General features: G+C 42.4%; 1 protein-coding gene across 1 annotated transcript in view; it reads left to right on the top strand.

Annotated features, from left to right (window-relative positions):
* Positions 1–20,837, top strand: part of LOC109886113 (low-density lipoprotein receptor-related protein 6-like) — a 79,237-nt gene extending 58,400 nt beyond the window's left edge. The window contains 12 exon segments of the mRNA XM_031820090.1: positions 500–702; positions 1,134–1,345; positions 2,277–2,467; positions 2,629–2,838; positions 5,800–5,925; positions 6,757–6,993; positions 8,497–8,607; positions 9,542–9,769; positions 10,245–10,377; positions 14,952–15,053; positions 20,250–20,422; positions 20,425–20,837. Coding sequence (XP_031675950.1) covers positions 500–702; positions 1,134–1,345; positions 2,277–2,467; positions 2,629–2,838; positions 5,800–5,925; positions 6,757–6,993; positions 8,497–8,607; positions 9,542–9,769; positions 10,245–10,377; positions 14,952–15,053; positions 20,250–20,422; positions 20,425–20,552 — 2,054 coding nt within the window. The 3' untranslated portion in view covers positions 20,553–20,837.
* Positions 20,838–22,570: the final 1,733 nt, after the last annotated feature.

Here is a 22,570-nt window from a genome sequence, read left to right as displayed (position 1 = left end):
AGAGCAGAAATTTGACAAACTGACTTGTTGGAAAGGTGACATCCTATGAAAATCACTGAGCTCTTCAGTAGGGGTCATTCTACTGACAATGTTTGTCTATGGAGATTGCATGGCTGTGTGCTCAATTTTATACACCTGTCAGCAAGGCTTTGGCTGAAACAGCCGAATCCACTCATTTGAAGGGGTGTTGACATACTGCTGGTCATATACTGTAGATGCCCCCACAGCTATGCTGACCAGGGGAGAGATGGCCCCACAGCTATGCTGACCAGGGGATAGAGAACCCACTGGGCCACCCACTGTGATCATTATTCAGACATCACATGCTTGATTCTCTCTCTGTCTCTCTCTGTCTGTCTCTTTCCCTCTTCATATCTCTCCTCTCTCGGTCTCTCTTTCCCTCTTCATATCTCTCCTCTCTCTTTGTTTTTCTCTCTCTCCATTCATTTCTCATCCAAAGTAATTGTTGTAATGGTCTCTTCCCCCTCTCCTCCTCCAGCCCCTACGTCGTTCCTCTTGTTCAGTCAGAAGTCAGCCATTAACCGGATGGTGATGGATGAGCATCAGTCTCCTGACATCATCCTTCCCATCCACAGTCTGAGGAATGTCAGGGCTATAGACTACGACCCCCTGGATAAACAACTGTACTGGATCGACTCCAAACAGAACGCAATCCGCAGAGCGCAGGAGAACGGGAACATGGTAGGTCCACTGATCCAGACCCTGCCTCCATAAACCACATCGGGGCGTAGATCAGTGTGTTACGGGTTTATCAGGTCAACACCATTTGACTGACTGCTTGTTCCTCCTATCCTATCAGAGTATGATTTGACTGACGACCTGTTCCTCCTATCAGAGTATGATTTGACTGACGGCCTGTTCCTCCTATCCTATCAGAGTATGATTTGACTGACGGCCTGTTCCTCCTATCCTATCAGAGTATGATTTGACTGACGGCCTGTTCCTCCTATCCTATCAGAGTATGATTTGACTGACGGCCTGTTCCTCCTATCCTATCAGAGTATGATTTGACTGACGGCCTGTTCCTCCTATCCTATCAGAGTATGATTTGACTGACGGCCTGTTCCTCCTATCAGAGTATGATTTGACTGACGGCCTGTTCCTCCTATCAGAGTATGACGGTGGTGTGGAGCCAAGTGGGCGGTCCTAACCTGGGCCTCCAGCCGTTTGACCTGAGCATCGACATCTACAGCCGCTTCATCTACTGGACCAGCGAGGTCACTAATGTCATTAACGTGACGAGGACAGACGGCAGCCGGGTGGGAGTGGTGCTGAGAGGAGAACACGACAGACCCAGAGCCATCGTGGTCAACCCAGAGCGAGGGTTAGTAGTTGAAGAAACGCTCTGTTTTGTGGGGTCACAGACAGACTCCTGTCCCAGAGGGTGCCCTTGTTGCCTCGTCGTGTTTTACTTGGCCTGTACGACGGGGCGAAATCATTCATCCAGAAGAAATGTGAAAAGTATAATAACCGTTTGGTAGAAAGGAAACGGAACAGTTTGGAGAATATGGCACAAATGATTAGACAAAAGACAAGGACACAACAGTTCACGAGACTGAATCCAAACATCACACTGTTGATTTGATGGCCATTTTACATTTACTGTACCCTTCACCTCGTGTTGATAACGACATCCTGGAAAATGTGGGGTAGGACTCTTCCTGGGAAAATGTGGGGTAGGACTCTTCCTGGGAAAATGTGGGGTAGGACTCTTCCTGGGAAAATGTGGGGTAGGACTCTTCCTGGGAAAATGTGGGGTAGGACCGTTCCTGGGAAAATGTGGGGTAGGACCGTTCCTGGGAAAATGTGGGGTAGGACCGTTCCTGGGAAAATGTGGGGTAGGACCGTTCCTGGGAAAATGTGGGGTAGGACCGTTCCTGGGAAAATGTGGGGTAGGACCGTTCCTGGGGAAAATGTGGGGTAGGACCGTTCCTGGGGAAAATGTGGGGTAGGACCGTTCCTGGGAAAATGTGGGGTAGGACCGTTCCTGGGGAAAATGTGGGGTAGGACCGTTCCTGGGAAAATGTGGGGTAGGACCGTTCCTGGGGAAATGTGGGGTAGGACCGTTCCTGGGGAAATGTGGGGTAGGACCGTTCCTGGGGAAATGTGGGGTAGGACCGTTCCTGGGGAAATGTGGGGTAGGAATGTTCCTGGGAAAATGTGTGGTAGGTGCACCATAAGACAAATACTGTTATGTGCCTCTCCAGATGTACACAACCGTCATGTCTGTTAATATAGTCTCCCTCTCTCTCCAGGTACATGTACTTTACCAACCTGCAGGAACGCAGTCCTAAGATAGAACGAGCAGCGCTCGACGGGACAGAGAGAGAGGTGTTGTTCTTCAGTGGCCTGGGGAAGCCCGTTGCCCTGGCCATAGACAATGAGGTCGGCAAGCTGTTCTGGGTCGACTCAGACCTCCGACGCATCGAGAGCAGTGACCTATCAGGTGCCTACCAACCTCATGTCAGCCAATCACTGATCTGCCTGGCCGAGGTCATAGCCAATCACTGATCTGCCTGGCCGAGGTCATAGCCAATCACTGCTCCGTTCCTTCACTTCCTGACTCTTTTACCTTCTTCATTGCTTTGCCTCTTCCCCCTCCACCAGGAGCCAATCGGATTGTGATTGAGGACTCCAACATCCTCCAGCCGGTTGGTCTGACGGTGTTTGGTAACCACCTGTACTGGATCGACCGCCAGCAGCAGATGATCGAACGCATCCACAAGACGACCAGGGAGGGAAGGACCAAGATCCAGGCTCGCATTGCCTCTCTCAGCGACATTCACGCTGTCTACGACCTCGACATGAGCGAGTACAGTAAGTATTCTGACCTCTGACCCCTCTACTCAGCAGCTAGACATGAGAGTACAGATAGTATTCTGACCTCTGACCCCTCTACTCAGCAGCTAGACATGAGAGTACAGTAAGTATTCTGACCTCTGACCCCTCTACTCAGCAGCTAGACATGAGAGTACAGATAGTATTCTGACCCCTGACCCCTCTACTCAGCAGCTAGACATGAGAGTACAGTAAGTATTCTGACCTCTGACCCCTCTACTCAGCAGCTAGACATGAGAGTACAGATGGTATTCTGACCTCTCTACTCAGCAGCTAGACATGAGAGTACAGTAAGTATTCTGACCTCTGACCCCTCTACTCAGCAGCTAGACATGAGAGTACAGTAAGTATTCTGACCTCTGACCCCTCTACTCAGCAGCTAGACATGAGAGTACAGTAAGTATTCTGACCTATGACCCCTCTACTCAGCAGCTAGACATGAGAGTACAGATAGTATTCTGACCCCTGACCCCTCTACTCAGCAGCTAGACATGAGAGTACAGTAAGTATTCTGACCTCTGACCCCTCTACTCAGCAGCTAGACATGAGAGTACAGTAAGTATTCTGACCTCTGACCCCTCTACTCAGCAGCTAGACATGAGAGTACAGTAAGTATTCTGACCTCTGACCCCTCTAGTCAGCAGCTAGACATGAGAGTACAGATAGTATTCTGACCTCTGACCCCTCTACTCAGCAGCTAGACATGAGAGTACAGTAAGTATTCTGACCTCTGACCCCTCTACTCAGCAGCTAGACATGAGAGTACAGATAGTATTCTGACCTCTAACCCCTGACCCCTCTACTCAGCAGCTAGACATGAGTACAGTACCTTGACCTAGAATAATAACCTTGTTTGAATTGTCCAAATATAAATGAGGTGATCTAGAAGGGTATTGTTCCACTGTCATTCTGTGGTCCATTAAGACCTGCTCATAGAAGTCCTGGTTTCCCCGTGGCCATGAAACTAAGGAGTGTTTTAACGATGCATCACGTGTCTGTTGGTATAGCATGGCGCTGGCGAAGCCGTAGGTTTGGAGCTCCGTTCCCACCAGGGGAATCAGTACCATTAAAAAGTATGAAAATATATGCACTCATTACTGTACGTCGTTTTGGATCAGAGCGTTTGCAAAATGACCAAATGTCCTCTTTCTTTACAACGCCCGACGATGTAACTTTCGTTTCCCAAAACGCCACGCCGAAAGTGCTGTCGTTGGAGGAAATGTCAATACTGTCGGGGTCAAACGAAAGGGAGTGTCGCTCTCAGATCAGCTTTCTCCATTAAAATCTTTACTTAACATTATCATTATTCCACAATGCTGATGATGGATCAGCTCCTAGAGATATTACCATCTATGGCTACAATACTGATGGATCAGAGATATTACCATCTATGGCTTCAATACTGATGGATCAGAGATATTACCATCTATGGCTTCAATACTGATGGATCAGAGATATTACCATCTATGGCTTCAATACTGATGGATCAGAGATATTACCATCTATGGCTTCAATACTGATGGATCAGAGATATTACCATCTATGGCTACAATACTGATGGATCAGAGATATTACCATCTATGGCTACAATACTGATGGATCAGAGATATTACCATCTATGGCTACAATACTGATGATGGATCAGAGATATTACCATCTATGGCTTCAATACTGATGATGGATCAGAGATATTACCATCTATGGCTACAATACCGATGATGGATCAGAGATATTACCATCTATGGCTACAATACTGATGATGGATCAGAGATATTACCATCTATGGCTACAATATTGATGATGGATCAGATATATTACCATCTATGGCTACAATACTGATGATGGATCAGAGATATTATCATCTATGGCTACAATACTGATGATGGATCAGAGATATTATCATCTATGGCTACAATACTGATGGATCAGAGATATTACCATCTATGGCTACAATACTGATGGATCAGAGATATTACCATCTATGGCTCCACACATTGAGGCGGATTATTCTAATTCTTACCCTCTAATGCATTAAATCACTGATTTGGCATATCATTCATCACGTTAGGCTACACATCATGAAATATATTGACCAATCACAGACAGCAGCCGACAAGTAGAAAAATAGAACTGAATTGAACATGACATTAATTTAAATATGATTTAAATATTCATTTAGGCCTATAGCCTACTGTTTTTAGTTTTATACAGTCATCTTGGTTTGAATTTGAAGCATCTTTTTATACTTCGCTTGTTTGAATTAATGGCAAAAACCTTGTCAACTTTGTTTGTTCTGAAGTTATCTGCGGTTACAGAGAGACAGATAAACCGTGTGGTTCTATGTTCAGCAGAGATCTTCTGTGTTTAAAGTGATGCAGGAGTGGGAAAGCATCTAACAATGCTCTTAGCTGTTCTACGAGTGGTCTGACCGAGGCAGGTGTTAGACCTGCGAGTGGTCTGACCGAGGCAGGTGTTAGACCTGCGAGTGGTCTGACCGAGGCAGGTGTTAGACCTGCGAGTGGTCTGACCGAGGCAGGTGTTAGACCTGCGAGTGGTCTGACCGAGGCAGGCGTTAGACCTGCGAGTGGTCTGACCGAGGCAGGCGTTAGACCTGCGAGTGGTCTGACCGAGGCAGGCGTTATATTAGACCTGCGAGTGGTCTGACCGAGGCAGGCGTTAGGTTAGACCTGCGAGTGGTCTGACCGAGGCAGGCGTTAGGTTAGACCTGCGAGTGGTCTGACCGAGGCAGGCGTTAGACCACAAGCGTTGTGAAGTGCAACAATAATACAGTTGAGATTTAACGGTGATCCTAACGTTCGAACGATGTACTGGTTTGTGGAAACGGGCCCAGTACTAGTATAGGACTGTTGACACAACTGGTCTCAGAGATCAACTTTCTCCATGTTGTTCCTGAACTCTGACCTCACTCCTCTCCTTCAGGTAAGCACCCTTGTACCTGGGACAACGGAGGCTGTTCTCACATCTGTATCGTCAAGGGAGACGGAACCACACGCTGCTCCTGTCCTGTTCATCTGGTCCTGCTGCAGAATGAACTCTCCTGTGGAGGTAGAACCCCTGACCTCTGACCCTGTGCTGCTTGTCACAGCTTTACACTTGATAGTGAACTATGACTGACATGAAATGATATCCCTACCGTAACACGTAGAGCATTGTGTGTTAGGTTACAACTGTGTTCACATTAGACTGTCTCTCCTCCCCCAGAACAGTTGTAACCTGTCTCTCCTCCCCCAGAACAGTTGTAACCTGTCTCTCCTCCCCCAGAACAGTTCTAACCTGTCTCTCCTCTCCTCCCCCAGAACAGTTGTAACCTGTCTCTCCTCTCCTCCCCCAGAACAGTTGTAACCTGTCTCTCCTCTCCTCCCCCAGAACAGTTGTAACCTGTCTCTCCTCCCCCAGAACAGTTGTAACCTGTCTCTCCTCCCCCAGAACAGTTGTAACCTGTCTCTCCTCCCCCAGAACAGTTGTAACCTGTCTCTCCTCTCCTCCCCCAGAACAGTTGTAACCTGTCTCTCCTCTCCTCCCCCAGAACAGTTGTAACCTGTCTCTCCTCTCCTCTCCCAGAACAGTTGTAACCTGTCTCTCCTCTCCTCTCCCAGAACAGTTGTAACCTGTCTCTCCTCTCCTCTCCTCTCCCAGAACAGTTGTAACCTGTCTCTCCTCTCCCAGAACAGTTGTAACCTGTCTCTCCTCCCCCAGAACAGTTGTAACCTGTCTCTCCTCCTCCAGAACAGTTGTAACCTGTCTCTCCTCCTCCAGATCAGTTGTAACCTGTCTCTCCTCCCCCAGAACAGTTGTAACCTGTCTCTCCTCCTCCAGATCAGTTGTAACCTGTCTCTCCTCCTCCAGAACAGTTGTAACCTGTCTCTCCTCCCCCAGAACCCCCCACCTGTTCTCCAGAACAGTTCTCCTGTGTATCCGGGGAGGTGGACTGTATTCCCCACGCGTGGCGGTGTGACGGCTACCCAGAGTGTGATGACAGCAGCGACGAGGGAGACTGTCCTGTCTGTTCAGATTCAGAGTTTCAGTGTGACTCCAGACAGTGTGTTGACCTCAGCCTCCGCTGCAACGGAGAGGTCAACTGTCAGGATCGCTCAGACGAGAACAAATGTGAAGGTAAGACAGGAACAGAGAGGGAGAGACATCTCACACACACAGAGAGAGAGGGAGACACATCTCACACACACACAGAGAGGGAGACACATCTCACACACAGAGAGGGAGGGAGAGACACATCTCACACACACAGAGAGAGAGAGAGACACATCTCACACACAGAGAGGAGACACATCTCACACACACAGAGAGAGGGAGAGACACATCTCACACACACAGAGAGAGGGAGAGACACATCTCACACACACAGAGAGAGGGAGAGACACATCTCACACACACACAGAGAGAGGGAGAGACACATCTCACACACACACAGAGAGAGGGAGAGACACATCTCACACACACACAGAGAGAGGGAGAGACACATCTCACACACACAGAGAGAGGGAGAGACACATCTCACACACACACAGAGAGAGGGAGAGACACATCTCACACACACACAGAGAGAGGGAGAGACACATCTCACACACACACAGAGAGAGGGAGAGACACATCTCACACACACACAGAGAGAGGGAGAGACACATCTCACACACACACACAGAGAGAGGGAGAGACACATCTCACACACACACACAGAGAGAGGGAGAGACACATCTCACACACACACACAGAGAGAGGGAGAGACACATCTCACACACACACACAGAGAGAGGGAGAGACACATCTCACACACACACACACACAGAGAGGGAGAGACACATCTCACACACACACACACAGAGAGAGGGAGAGACACATCTCACACACACACACACACAGAGAGGGAGAGACACATCTCACACACACACAGAGAGGGAGAGACACATCTCACACACACACAGAGAGAGGGAGAGACACATCTCACACACGTGTGTGTTATTGAACCGGGTTTAACCTGGTTTAAACCTGGTTTAATTTACCGTAGTTTAACCCTCTCCAGTCTAATGTAGATTACTGTTTAACCTGGTTTAATTTCTTGTTAACGTGGTTTAACCCTCTCCAGTCTAATGTAGATTACTGCTGAACCTGGTCTAACCTGGTTTAAACCTGGTTTAATTTACTGTGGTTTAACCCTCTCCAGTCTAATGTAGATTACTGCTGAACCTGGTTTAAACCTGGTTTAATTTACTGTGGTTTAACCCTCTCCAGTCTAATGTAGATTACTGCTGAACCTGGTTTAACCTGGTTTAATTTACTGTGGTTTAACCCTCTCCAGTCCAATGTAGATTACTGCTGAACCTAGTTTAACCTGGTTTAAACCTGGTTTAATTTACCGTGGTTTAACCCTCTCCAGTCCAATGTAGATTACTGCTGAACCTAGTTTAACCTGGTTTAAACCTGGTTTAATTTACTGTGGTTTAACCCTCTCCAGTCTAATGTAGATTACTGCTGAACCTGGTTTAAACCTGGTTTAATTTACTGTGGTTTAACCCTCTCCAGTCCAATGTAGATTACTGCTGAACCTGGTTTAACCTGGTTTAAACCTGGTTTAATTTACTGTGGTTTAACCCTCTCCAGTGCGCTGCTCTCCGGACCACTTCAGCTGTTCTAGCGGTCAGTGTGTGGGGAAACATCAGAAGTGTGACCACTCTACAGACTGCTCTGACAACTCGGACGAGATGGGCTGCTGTAAGTCTATTATACATCTGATCCTGGGACAGTTTATCTCACGAGGAAGTGTTTTCTATAGTGTGTCCTCATGACAGATCTGATCCTAGACCAGTTTATCTATAGTGTGTCTACATGATGGATCTGATCCTAGACCAGTTTATCTATAGTGTGTCTACATGATGGATCTGATCCTAGACCAGTTTATCTATAGTGTGTCCTCATGACAGATCTGATCCTAGACCAGTTTATCTAAGTGTGTCCTCATGACAGATCTGATCCTAGACCAGTTTATCTAAGTGTGTCCTCATGACAGATCTGATCCTAGACCAGTTTATCTATAGTGTGTCTACATGATGGATCTGATCCTAGACCAGTTTATCTATAGTGTGTCTACATGATGGATCTGATCCTAGACCAGTTTATCTATAGTGTGTCTACATGATGGATCTGATCCTAGACCAGTTTATCTATAGTGTGTCTACATGATGGATCTGATCCTAGACCAGTTTATCTATAGTGTGTCCTCATGACAGATCTGATCCTAGACCAGTTTATCTAAGTGTGTCCTCATGACAGATCTGATCCTAGACCAGTTTATCTAAGTGTGTCCTCATGACAGATCTGATCCTAGACCAGTTTATCTATAGTGTGTCTACATGATGGATCTGATCCTAGACCAGTTTATCTATAGTGTGTCTACATGATGGATCTGATCCTAGACCAGTTTATCTATAGTGTGTCCTCATGACAGATCTGATCCTAGACCAGTTTATCTATCGTGTGTCCTCATGGCAGATCTTATCCTAGACCAGTTTATCTATAGTGTGTCTAGATGATGGGGTGAAGAATGTGTTCCAACTACCTGGCTAAAAGGTAGAATTTCACCTGCTGGATCTCTCAACTAAACATGGAATAATGTCTTTCTAGTAAGCTCCTCCTCTGCCCCCCCCAGACCCGACTGAAGAGCCGTCCTCCCAGCCCACCAACACCATCGGCTCCATTGTGGGGGTTGTCATGGCGCTGTTTGTGGTGGGCGCCATCTACTTGGTGTGCCAGCGCGTGCTCTGTCCCCAGATGAAGGATGACAGGGAGACTGTAACCAATGACTTGGTGGTCCACGGCCCTTCTGTTTCTCTGGGTTATGTACCTCACCCTGCCTCTCTGTCCGGGTCTCTGCCAGGTAGGACCGCTCGCCACACCACACAACACAGACCGATGGATCAGCTCCTAGAGAGATATCACCATCTATAGCTACAATCTGCATGTGACCAATACAATTTGATGAGACACCCCAGTCCGAACCTCATGACCCCCAGTCCGAACCTCATGACCCCCAGTCCGAACCTCATGACCCCCCAGTCCGAACCTCATGACCCCCAGTTCGAACCTCATGACCCCCAGTCCGAACCTGTTTACTGTTTGTGAGAAATACTTGATTGTCTTTGTTATTATGCTACTTTGTCTTGTTGACTCCTGCTACTTTGTCTTGTTGACTCCTGCTACTTTGTCTTGTTGACTCCTGCTACTTTGTCTTGTTGACTCCTGCTACTTTGTCTTGTTGACTCCTGCTACTTTGTCTTGTTGACTCCTGCTACTTGTCTTGTTGACTCCTGCTACTTGTCTTGTTGACTCCTGCTACTTTGTGTTGTCTTCAGGTATGTCCAGGGGGAAGTCTGTGATTGGTTCGTTGAGCATCATGGGCGGGTCCAGTGGCCCCCCTTACGACCGCGCCCACGTAACTGGAGCCTCCTCCTCAAGCTCCTCCTCCACCAAGGGCACTTACTTCCCCCGGTACGACACACACACACCTCTTACAGTGACACACACACACACACACACACACCTCTTACAGTGACACACACCTCTTACAGACACACACACCTCTTACAGACACACACACCTCTTACAGACACACACACCTCTTACAGACACACACACCTCTTACAGACACACACACCTCTTACAGACACACACACCTCTTACAGACACACACACTTCTTACAGACACACACACCTCTTACAGACACACACACCTCTTACAGACACACAACACCTCTTACAGACACACACACCTCTTACAGGACACACACACACACCTCTACAACACACACACACACCTCTTCAGACACACCACACACCTCTTACAGACACACACACACACCTCTTACAGACACACACACACACCTCTTACAGACACACACACACACCTCTTACAGACACACACACACACCTCTTACAGACACACACACACACCTCTTACAGACACACACACACACCTCTTACAGACACACACACACACCTCTTACAGACACACACACACACCTCTTACAGACACACACACACACCTCTTACAGACACACACACACACCTCTTAGCAGACACACACACACACCTCTTACAGACACACACACACACCTCTTACAGACACACACACACACCTCTTACAGACACACACACACACCTCTTACAGACACACACACACACCTCTTACAGACACACACACACACACCTCTGTACAGGACACACACACACACCTCTTACAGACACACACACACACCTCTTACAGACACACACACACCTCTTACAGACACACACACACACCTCTTACAGACACACACACACACCTCTTACAGACACACACACACACCTCTTACAGACACACACACACACCTCTTACAGACACAACACACACCTCTTAACAGACACACACACACACCTCTTACAGACACACACACACCACCTCTTACAGACACACACACACACACCTCTTACAGACACACACACACACACCTCTTACAGACACACACACACACACACACACCTCTTACAGACACACACACACACACACACACACCTCTTACAGACACACACACACACACACACACCTCTTACAGACACACACACACACACACACACCTCTTACAGACACACCACACCTCTTACAGCGGTCTAAGTTACTGCATCTCAGTGCTTGAGGCGTTACTACAGACCCTGGTTTGAATCCTGGCTGTTTCACAACCGGCCGTGATTGGGAGTCCCATAGAGCGGGGCACAATTGGCCCACAGCGCCGTCTGGGTTTGGCCGTCATTGTAAATAATAATTTGTTCTTAACGGACTTGCCTAGATGAATAAATGTTCAATTAAAAAATACAGACACACTTTAAACCAGTGTTAATTTCGTCAACAAAAGAGGAGTGACTCAAATTCCCGTCAAACTTGTATTTTCTCTGACTTTTGACAAGACTATAACTGACTGAGTGGACCAGGAAAAGATGGACTGACTAAATGCATATCGCCAGGCGCCTCCCCTGCTTCCCCGAACCGAACCAGTCCCCCCCAGTAATCTAGTTCCCTTTTCCTGGTTAACCAACACAACCTGTATTACCAAATGAGAAACTATAGCCGCATTGAGTTGAATAACAGGTATGTTCTAATGAGAAACTATAGCCGCATTGAGTTGAATAACAGGTATGTTCTAATGAGAAACTATAGCCGCATTGAGTTGAATAACAGGTATGTTCTAATGAGAAACTATAGCCGCATTGAGTTGAATAACAGGTATGTTCTAATGAGAAACTATAGCCGCATTGAGTTGAATAACAGGTATGTTCTTCTCTCCCTTGAATCTAGAAAAGTAGGCCGTCTTTCAATTTGTAGTCTCACTCAACTCTCCCACTTAGCCTACTGTATTTCATAGCCAGTTCCCCTCAACCCTCCACTTAGCCTACTGCATTTCATATCCAGGTCCCCTCAACCCTCCCACTTAGCCTACTGCGTTTCATATCCAGGTCCCCTCAACCCTCCCACTTAGCCTACTGCGTTTCATATCCAGGTCCCCTCAACCCTCCCACTTAGCCTACTGCATTTCATATCCAGGTCCCCTCAACCCTCCCACTTAGCCTACTGCGTTTCATATCCAGGTCCCCTCAACCCTCCCACTTAGCCTATTGCGTTTCATATCCAGGTCCCCTCAACCCTCCCACTTAGCCTACTGCGTTTCATAGCCAGGTCCCCTCAACCCTCCCACCTAGCCTACTGCGTTTCATAGCCAGGTCCCCTCAACCCTCCCACCTAGCCTACTGCGTTTCATATCCAGGTCCCCTCAACCCTCCCACCTATCCTACTGCGTTTCATGGCCAGGTCCCCTCAACCCTCCCACCTAGCCTACTGAGTTTCATGGCCAGGTTCTGGCCCGTACCGTTCAAAAGATATGACCCATAATAAGGGCTGTTCTGAAACTAGACTACTGGCGAACCGGACCGTTAACCATTTGATTAGGCTCAACCTAGTTCAGTTATGTCACCTCATTAGGGGCTCGTTCAGCACGACTAGTTCAGTTATGTTACCTCATTAGGGGCGGGTTCAGCACGACTAGTTCAGTTATGTCACCTCATTAGGGGCGGGTTCAGCACGACTAGTTCAGTTATGTTACCTCATTAGGGGCGCGTTCAGCACGACTAGTTCAGTTATGTTACCTCATTAGGGGCGGGTTCAGCACGACTAGTTCAGTTATGTTACCTCATTAGGGGCGGGTTCAGCACGACTAGTTCAGTTATGTTACCTCATTAGGGGCGGGTTCAGCACGACTAGTTCAGTTATGTTACCTCATTAGGGGCGGGTTCAGCACGACTAGTTCAGTTATGTTACCTCATTAGGGGCGGGTTCAGCACGACTAGTTCAGTTATGTTACCTCATTAGGGCGGGTTCAGCACGACTAGTTCAGTTATGTTACCTCATTAGGGGCGGGTTCAGCACGACTAGTTCAGTTATGTTACCTCATTAGGGGCGGGTTCAGCACGACTAGTTCAGTTATGTTACCTCATTAGGGGCGGGTTCAGCACGACTAGTTCAGTTATGTTACCTCATTAGGGGCGGGTTCAGCACGACTAGTTCAGTTATGTTACCTCATTAGGGGCGGGTTCAGCACGACTAGTTCAATTATGTTACCTCATTAGGGGCGGGTTTCAGCACGACTAGTTCAGTTATGTTACCTCATTAGGGGCGGGTTCAGCACGACTAGTTCAGTTATGTTACCTCATTAGGGGCGCGTTCAGCACGACTAGTTCAGTTATGTTACCTCATTAGGGGCGGGTTCAGCACGACTAGTTCAGTTATGTTACCTCATTAGGGGCGGGTTCAGCACGACTAGTTCAGTTATGTTACCTCATTAGGGGCGGGTTCAGCACGACACACTGCTGTTACTGTTTATTATCTATCCTGATTGTCTAGTCATTTTACCTCTACCTACATGTACATATTACCTCAACTATCTGCACGTTGACCCGGTACTGGTACCCCTGCGCGTTGACCCGGTACTGGTACCCCTGCGCGTTGACCCGGTACTGGTACCCCTGCGCGTTGACCCGGTACTGGTACCCCTGCGCGTTGACCCGGTACTGGTACCCCTGCGCGTTGACCCGGTACTGGTACCCCCTGCGCGTTGACCCGGTACTGGTACCCCTGCGCGTTGACCCGGTACTGGTACCCCCTGCGCGTTGACCCGGTACTGGTACCCCTGCGCGTTGACCCGGTACTGGTACCCCTGCGCGTTGACCCGGTACTGGTACCCCTGCGCGTTGACCCGGTACTGGTACCCCTGCGCGTTGACCCGGTACTGGTACCCCTGCGCGTTGACCCGGTACTAGTACCCCTGCTCGTGACCCGGTACTGGTACCCCTGCTCGTTGACCCGGTACTGGTACCCTGCTCGTTGACCCGGTACTAGTACCCTGCTCGTTGACCCGGTACTGGTACCCCTGCACGTTGACTCTATTTCCTTATTTATTTAGTAACATTTTAACTGCATTGTGGGGAAATGGTTCATATGTCAACATCTCACTGTAAATTTTTACACCTGTTCTATTTGGCGCATGTGATGAATAACGATTTGATTTTGAACTTCTATCTCCATGGCCCTCCTTCTCCTCTTCTCTCCTCCTTCTCCTTTCTCTCCTCCTTCTCCTCTTCTCTCCTCCTTCTCCTCTTCTCTTCTCCTCTTCTCTCCTCCTTCTCCTCTCCTCCTTCTCCTCTTCTCTCTCCTTCTCCTCTTCTCTCTCCTCTTCTCCTCTTCTTCTCTTCTCTTCTCCTCTTCTCTTCTCCTCTTCTCTTCTCCTCTTCTCTCCTCCTTCTCCTCTTCTCCTCTTCTCTTCTCCTCTTCTCTCCTCCTTCTCCTCTTCTCCTCTTCTCTTCTCCTTCTCTCTTCTCTTCTCCTCTTCTTCTCTTCTCTTCTCCTCTCCTCTTCTCCTCTTCTCTCCTCCCTCTCTCCTCTCCTCTCCTCCCTCTCCTCTCCTCCCTCTTCTCTCCTCTCGTCTCTCCTCTGTCTCCTCTCTTCTCTCTTCTCTTCTCTCCTCTCTGTCTCCTCTCCAGATCCTGAACCCTCCTCCATCTCCTGCGACCGTCAGGTCTCAGTACACCATGGAGTTTGGCTACTCCTCCAACAGCCCGTCAACCCACCGTTCATACAGGTAACACTCTCTCCTCGCCACGGTTGTCTCTCCTCGCCACGGTTGTCTCTCCTCGCCACGGTTGTCTCTCCCTGCCACGGTTGTCTCTCCCTGCCACGGTTGTCTCTCCCTGCCACGGTTGTCTCTCCCTGCCACGGTTGTCTCTCCCTGCCACGGTTGTCTCTCCCTGCCACGGTTGTCTCTCCCTGCCACGGTTGTCTCTCCCTGCCACGGTTGTCTCTCCCTGCCACGGTTGTCTCTCCCTGCCACGGTTGTCTCTCCCTGCCACGGTTGTCTCTCCCTGCCACGGTTGTCTCTCCCTGCCACGGTTGTCTCTCCCTGCCACGGTTGTCTCTCCCTGCCACGGTTGTCTCTCCCTGCCACGGTTGTCTCTCCCTGCCACGGTTGTCTCTCCCTGCCACGGTTGTCTCTCCCCGCCACGGTTGTCTCTCCTCGCCACGGTTGTCTCTCCCCGCCACGGTTGTCTCTCCCCGCGACGGTTGTCTCTCCCCGCCACGGTTGTCTCTCCCCGCCACGGTTGTCTCTCCCCGCGACGGTTGATGTTAATATTATAGTAGTAATATAATGTTAATATTATAGTAGTGATATAATAATATTATAGTAGTTATATAATGTTATATTATAGTAGTAATATTATAGTAGTAATATAATGTTAATATTATACTAGTAATATAATGTTAATAGTATAGTAGTAATATAATGTTAATAGTAGTAATATAGTGTTAATAGTATAGTAGTAATATAATGTTAATATTATAGTAGTAATATAATGTTAATAGTAGTAATATAGTGTTAATATTATAGTAGTTATATAATGTTATATTATAGTAGTTATATTATAGTAGTAATATAATGTTAATATTATAGTAGTAATATAATAATATTATAGTAGTTATATAATGTTATATTATAGTAGTTATATTATAGTAGTAATATAATGTTAATATTATAGTAGTAATATAATGTTAATAGTATAGTAGTAATATTATAGTAGTAATATAGTGTTAATACTATAGTAGTAATATAATGTTAATAGTATAGTAGTAATATTATAGTAGTAATATAATGTTAATAGTAGTAATATAATGTTAATAGTATAGTAGTAATATAATAATATTATAGTAGTAATATAATGTTAATATTATAGTAGTAATATAATGTTAATATTATAGTAGTAATATAGTGTTAATAGTAGTAATATAATGTTAATTAATTTAGTAGTAATATAATGTTAATAGTATAGTAGTAATATAATGTTAATAGTAGTAATATAATGTTAATAGTAGTAATATAATGTTAATATTATAGTAGTAATATAATGTTAATATTATAGTAGTAATATAGTGTTAATATTATAGTAGTAATATTATAGTAGTAATATAATGTTAATATTATAGTAGTAATATTATAGTAGTAATATAATGTTAATATATAGTAGTAATATAATAATATTATAGTAGTTATATAATAATATTATAGTAGTAATATAATGTTAATATTATAGTAGTAATATAATGTTAATATTATAGTAGTAATATTATAGTAGTAATATAATGTTAATATTATAGTAGTAATATTATAGTAGTAATATAGTGTTAATAGTAGTAATATAATGTTAATAGTATGTAGTAATAAATAATATTATAGTATTATATAATGTTAATATATAGTAGTAATATAATAATATTATAGTATTATATAATGTTATATTATAGTAGTTATAATTATAGTAGTAATATAATGTTAATATTATATGTAGTAATATAATTTTAATATTATAGTAGTAAATAATGTAATATTAGAGTAGTATTAATGTTAATATTATAGTAGTAATATTATAGTAGTAATACTAATGTTAATATTATAGTAGTAATATAATTTAATATATAGTTAGTAATATAATAATATTATAGTAGTTATATAATGTTATATTATAGTAGTTATATTATAGTAGTAATATAATGTTAATATTATAGTAGTAATATAATGTTAATAGTATAGTAGTATATATGTTATATTTAATATATTATTATAGTAGTAATATAATTATAGTTAATTATTAGTAGTAATATAATGTTAATATTATAGTAGTAATATTATAGTAGTAATTATAATGTTAATATTATAGTAGTAATATTATAGTAGTAATATAATGTTAATATTATAGTAGTAATATAATGTTAATAGTAGTAATATAATGTTATATTATAGTAGTAATATAATGTTATATTATAGTAGTAATATAATGTTAATAGTATAGTAGTATATAATGTTAATAGTATAGTAGTAATATAATGTTAATATTATAGTAGTAATATAATGTTAATAGTATAGTAGTAATATAATGTTATATTATAGTAATATGTTATATTATGTAGTAATAGAATGTAATATTATAGTAGTAATATGTTATATTATAGTAGTAATGTTATATATAGTAGTAATATGTTATATTATAGTAGTAATATGTTATATTATAGTAGTAATATGTTATATTATAGTAGTAATATGTTATATTATAGTAGTAATATGTTATATTATAGTAGTAATTTTTATTATAGTAATATAGTGTTAATAGTATAGTAGTAATATAATGTTAATAGTAGTAATATAATGTTAATATTATAGTAGTAATATAATGTTATATTATAGTAATAATATTATAGTAGTAATATAATGTTAATATTATAGTAGTTATATTATAGTAGTAATATAATGTTAATATTATAGTAGTAATATAATGTTAATATTATAGTAGTAATATAATGTTAATAGTATAGTAGTAATATTATAGTAGTAAATAATGTTAAATCTTATAGTAATAATATTATAGTAGTAATATAATGTTAATATTATAGTAATAATATTATAGTAGTAATATAATGTTAATATTATAGTAATAATATTATAGTAGTAATATAATGTTAATATTATAGTAATAATATTATAGTAGTAATATAATGTTAATATTATAGTAATAATATTATAGTAGTAATATAATGTTAATATTATAGTAATAATATTATAGTAGTAATATAATGTTATATTATAGTAGTAATATAATGTTATATATAGTAGTAATATAATGTTAATGTTATAGTAATAATATTATAGTAGTAATATAATGTTAATATTATAGTAATAATATTATAGTAGTAATATAATGTTAATATTATAGTAATAATATTATAGTAGTAATATAATGTTAATATTATAGTAATAATATTATAGTAGTAATATAATGTTTATATTATAGTAGTAATATAGTAGTAATATAATGTTAATATTATAGTAGTAATATAGTAGTAATATAATGTTAATATTATAGTAGTAATATAATGTTAATAGTACAGTAGTAATATAATGTTAATAGTATAGTAGTAATATAATAGTAGTAATATAATGTTAATATTATAGTAGTAATATAATGTTAATATTACAGTAGTAATATAATGTTAATAGTATAGTAGTAATATTATAGTAGTAATATAATGTTAATAGTAGTAATATAATGTTAATATTATAGTAGTAATATAGTGTTAATATTATAGTAGTAATATAATGTTAATATTATAGTAGTAATATAATAATATTATAGTAGTTATATAATGTTATATTATAGTAGTTATATAGTGTTAATATTATAGTAGTAATATAATAATATTATAGTAGTAATATAATGTTAATATTATAGTTGTAATATAATAATATTATAGTAGTAATATAATAATATTATAGTAGTAATATAATAATATTATAGTAGTTATATAATGTTATATTATAGTAGTAATATAGTGTTAATAGTATAGTAGTAATATAATGTTAACAGTAGTAATATAATGTTAATAGTAGTAATATAATGTTCATATTATAGTAGTAATATAATGTTAATAGTAGTAATATAATGTTAATATTATAGTAGTAATATAATGTTATATTATAGTAGTAATATAGTGTTAATAGTATAGTAGTAATATAATGTTAATATTATAGTAGTAATATAGTGTTAATAGTATAGTAGTAATATAATGTTAATAGTATAGTAGTAATATTATAGTAGTAATATAATGTTAATAGTAGTAATATAATGTTAATAGTAGTAATATAATGTTAATAGTAGTAATATAATGTTAATAGTAGTAATATAATGTTAATAGTAGTAATATAATGTTAATATTATAGTAGTAATATAATGTTAATATTATAGTAGTAATATTATAGTAGTAATATAATGTTAATATTATAGTAGTAATATAATGTTAATATTATAGTAGTAATATAATGTTAATAGTATAGTAGTAATATTATAGTAGTAATATAATGTTAATATTATAGTAGTAATATAATGTTAATATTATAGTTGTAATATAATAATATTATAGTAGTTATATAATAATATTATAGTAGTAATATAATGTTAATATTATAGTTGTAATATAATAATATTATAGTAGTTATATAATAATATTATAGTAGTTATATTATAGTAGTAATATAATGTTAATATTATAGTAGTAATATAATGTTAATATTATAGTAGTAATATAGTAGTAATATAATGTTAATATTATAGTAGTAATATAATGTTAATACTATAGTAGTAATATAATGTTAATAGTATAGTAGTAATATAATGTTAATATTATAGTAGTTATATAATAGTAGTAATATAATGTTAATATTATAGTAGTAATATAATGTTAATATTATAGTAGTAATATAATGTTATATTATAGTAGTAATATAATGTTATAGTAGTAATATAATGTTATATTATAGTAGTTATATTATAGTAGTAATATAATGTTAATAGTAGTAATATAATGTTAATATTATAGTAGTAATATAATGTTAATATTATAGTAGTAATATAATGTTAATAGTAGTAATATAATGTTAATATTATAGTAGTAATATAATGTTAATATTATAGTAGTAATATAATAATATTATAGTGGTAATATAATGACATATCCAGGAAGACTAGTCAACATATAAAACTACGGGTCTGATCAGTTGCTGTCTGCTTCTGGTTCTGACCTCTGCTGAGCCCGTCTTCTCATAATGTCTGGAGACCCATCTCTTCTTCAAACAGTCAGTCATGTAAATGTACAACAGGTTGGTAACTTGTGTCTGGAGACTGATCTCTTCTTCTGTCAGGCTAATTAATGTTTCTGCTCTCCTTCCTGTCCCCAGTTACCGTCCCTACACCTACAGTCACTTCGCCCCTCCCACAACCCCCTGCTCCACGGACGTCTGCGACAGCGACTACACCCCCGGACGCCGCGCCCCGCCCACCTCCAACTCCGGCGTCGCCAAAGGTTACACCAGCGACCTGAACTACGACTCGGAACCCTTCCCCCCACCCCCCACCCCCGCAGCCAGTACCTGTCAGCGGAGGAGAACTGTGAGAGCTGCCCCCCCTCCCCCTATACGGAGCGCTCCTACTCTCACCACCTCTACCCCCCGCCCCCATCACCCTGCACAGACTCCTCCTGAAACCCCTCGCTGTACATAACAACTGTTGATATTGTGTTTCTAAAAGAGGGGGAGGAGAGGAGGCTGCTGAGGGATGTACAGAACATATGAACAGAGAAACAGGAAGCTCGGGGTGGAAGAAAGAGCTCCGGGAACATTTGTACATTTTAAAAATAGAAAGAAGCATATCTATATATTTTCTATACAGCGTTTACTGGATACGCCGTAGAGGTTTGTATTCAAACATTTGTACATTTATTTTTTATTTTGTAAGAAAACGTTTTATTAAAACCATCATAAACATGATAAGTTGCCTTAAATCCAGAAGATACAAACGGTCCGTTTTTACGAGTCTGGAAGAACATTTAAAACACATACATGGAACTATCTGACGCCAAATAACACACGCCCGAAAACAATGGATGGATGGAGGGAGTGGTGAGGCAGGATGACGCCCCCTGGAGGTGACAGACAGCTACTGCACCACGGCACTCTGCAGCCTGGGCAGCCATTTTGTAGTGGATCAGTGATCCCCATAGTAACCAGTCAGCTGGTTTCCATAGTAACAGACAACAAGGTGTACTGAGTGATTTGAGCTCCTTTCTAATGGTTTCCTGGTTTTCCAGGACTTCCTGTCTGCCTGTATTGCTTCAACTAGGTACTACATATTTTACAAGCTCCTTATTCATCTAACAGGGTACATAAAGAACCTCTGACCCGACCCAGGGCCCCTCGTCACTACCACAACACTCCTGACCCGACCCAGGGCCCCTCGTCACTACCACAACACTCCTGACCCGACCCAGGGCCCCTCATCACTACCACAACACTCCTGACCCGACCCAGGGCCCCTCATCACTACCACAACACTCCTGACCCGACCCGGGGCCCCTAGTCACTACCACAACACTCCTGACCCGACCCAGGGCCCCTCATCACTACCACAACACTCCTGACCCGACCCAGGGCCCCTCGTCACTACCACAACACTCCTGACCCGACCCAGGGCCCCTCGTCACTACCACAACACTCCTGACCCGACCCAGGGCCCCTCGTCACTACCACAACACTCCTGACCCGACCCGGGGCCCCTCGTCACTACCACAACACTCCTGACCCGACCCGGGGCCCCTCGTCACTACCACAACACTCCTGACCCGACCCAGGGCCCCTCGTCACTACCACAACACTCCTGACCCGACCCAGGGCCCCTAGTCACTACCACAACACTCCTGACCCGACCCAGGGCCCCTCGTCACTACCACAACACTCCTGACCCGACCCAGGGCCCCTCGTCACTACCACAACACTCCTGACCCGACCCAGGGCCCCTCGTCACTACCACAACACTCCTGACCCGACCCGGGGTCCCTCATCACTACCACAACACTCCTGACCCGACCCGGGGCCCCTCGTCACTACCACAACACTCCTGACCCGACCCGGGGCCCCTCGTCACTACCACAACACTCCTGACCCGACCCGGGGCCCCTCGTCACTACCACAACACTCCTGACCCGACCCGGGGCCCCTCGTCACTACCACAACACTCCTGACCTGACCCATAGGTCCAGGAAGGGGTGGGGTACAGAGGTCGAGGTCAGGGTTCACAGAAGGTCAGAAAGACAACGTCATCACGCTGTCTGTTGTGTGATGGGGAAACAGATTCTCACATCTGATGATGTTATTACTGCACAATATTCAACCAAAATCTATGTTCTGTCATTTGAGGTTATTTTATAGTTCTCTGTATGTTTTTGTTTTAATTGCCAGACTGCAACTGAAGATGATCTTTACCCAGAACACATCTGGTACTGAGGGGGGGGGGGGCGGCATGTATCCTGTCTGGATGAGAGACCCAGAACACATCTGGTACTGAGGGGGGGGGGTCATGTATCCTGTCTGGATGAGAGACCCAGAACACATCTGTTACTGAGGGGGGGTCATGTATCCTGTCTGGAAGAGAGACCCAGAACACATCTGGTACTGAGGGGGGGGTCATGTATCCTGTCTGGATGAGAGACCCAGAACACATCTGT

This window comes from Oncorhynchus kisutch, unplaced genomic scaffold, assembly GCF_002021735.2.
Source record: "Oncorhynchus kisutch isolate 150728-3 unplaced genomic scaffold, Okis_V2 scaffold3040, whole genome shotgun sequence".
Classification (NCBI taxonomy): Eukaryota; Metazoa; Chordata; class Actinopteri; order Salmoniformes; family Salmonidae; genus Oncorhynchus; species Oncorhynchus kisutch.
The sequence above is the reverse complement of the archived record's forward strand: the minus strand, read 5'-3'. Positions and strand labels throughout refer to the sequence as shown.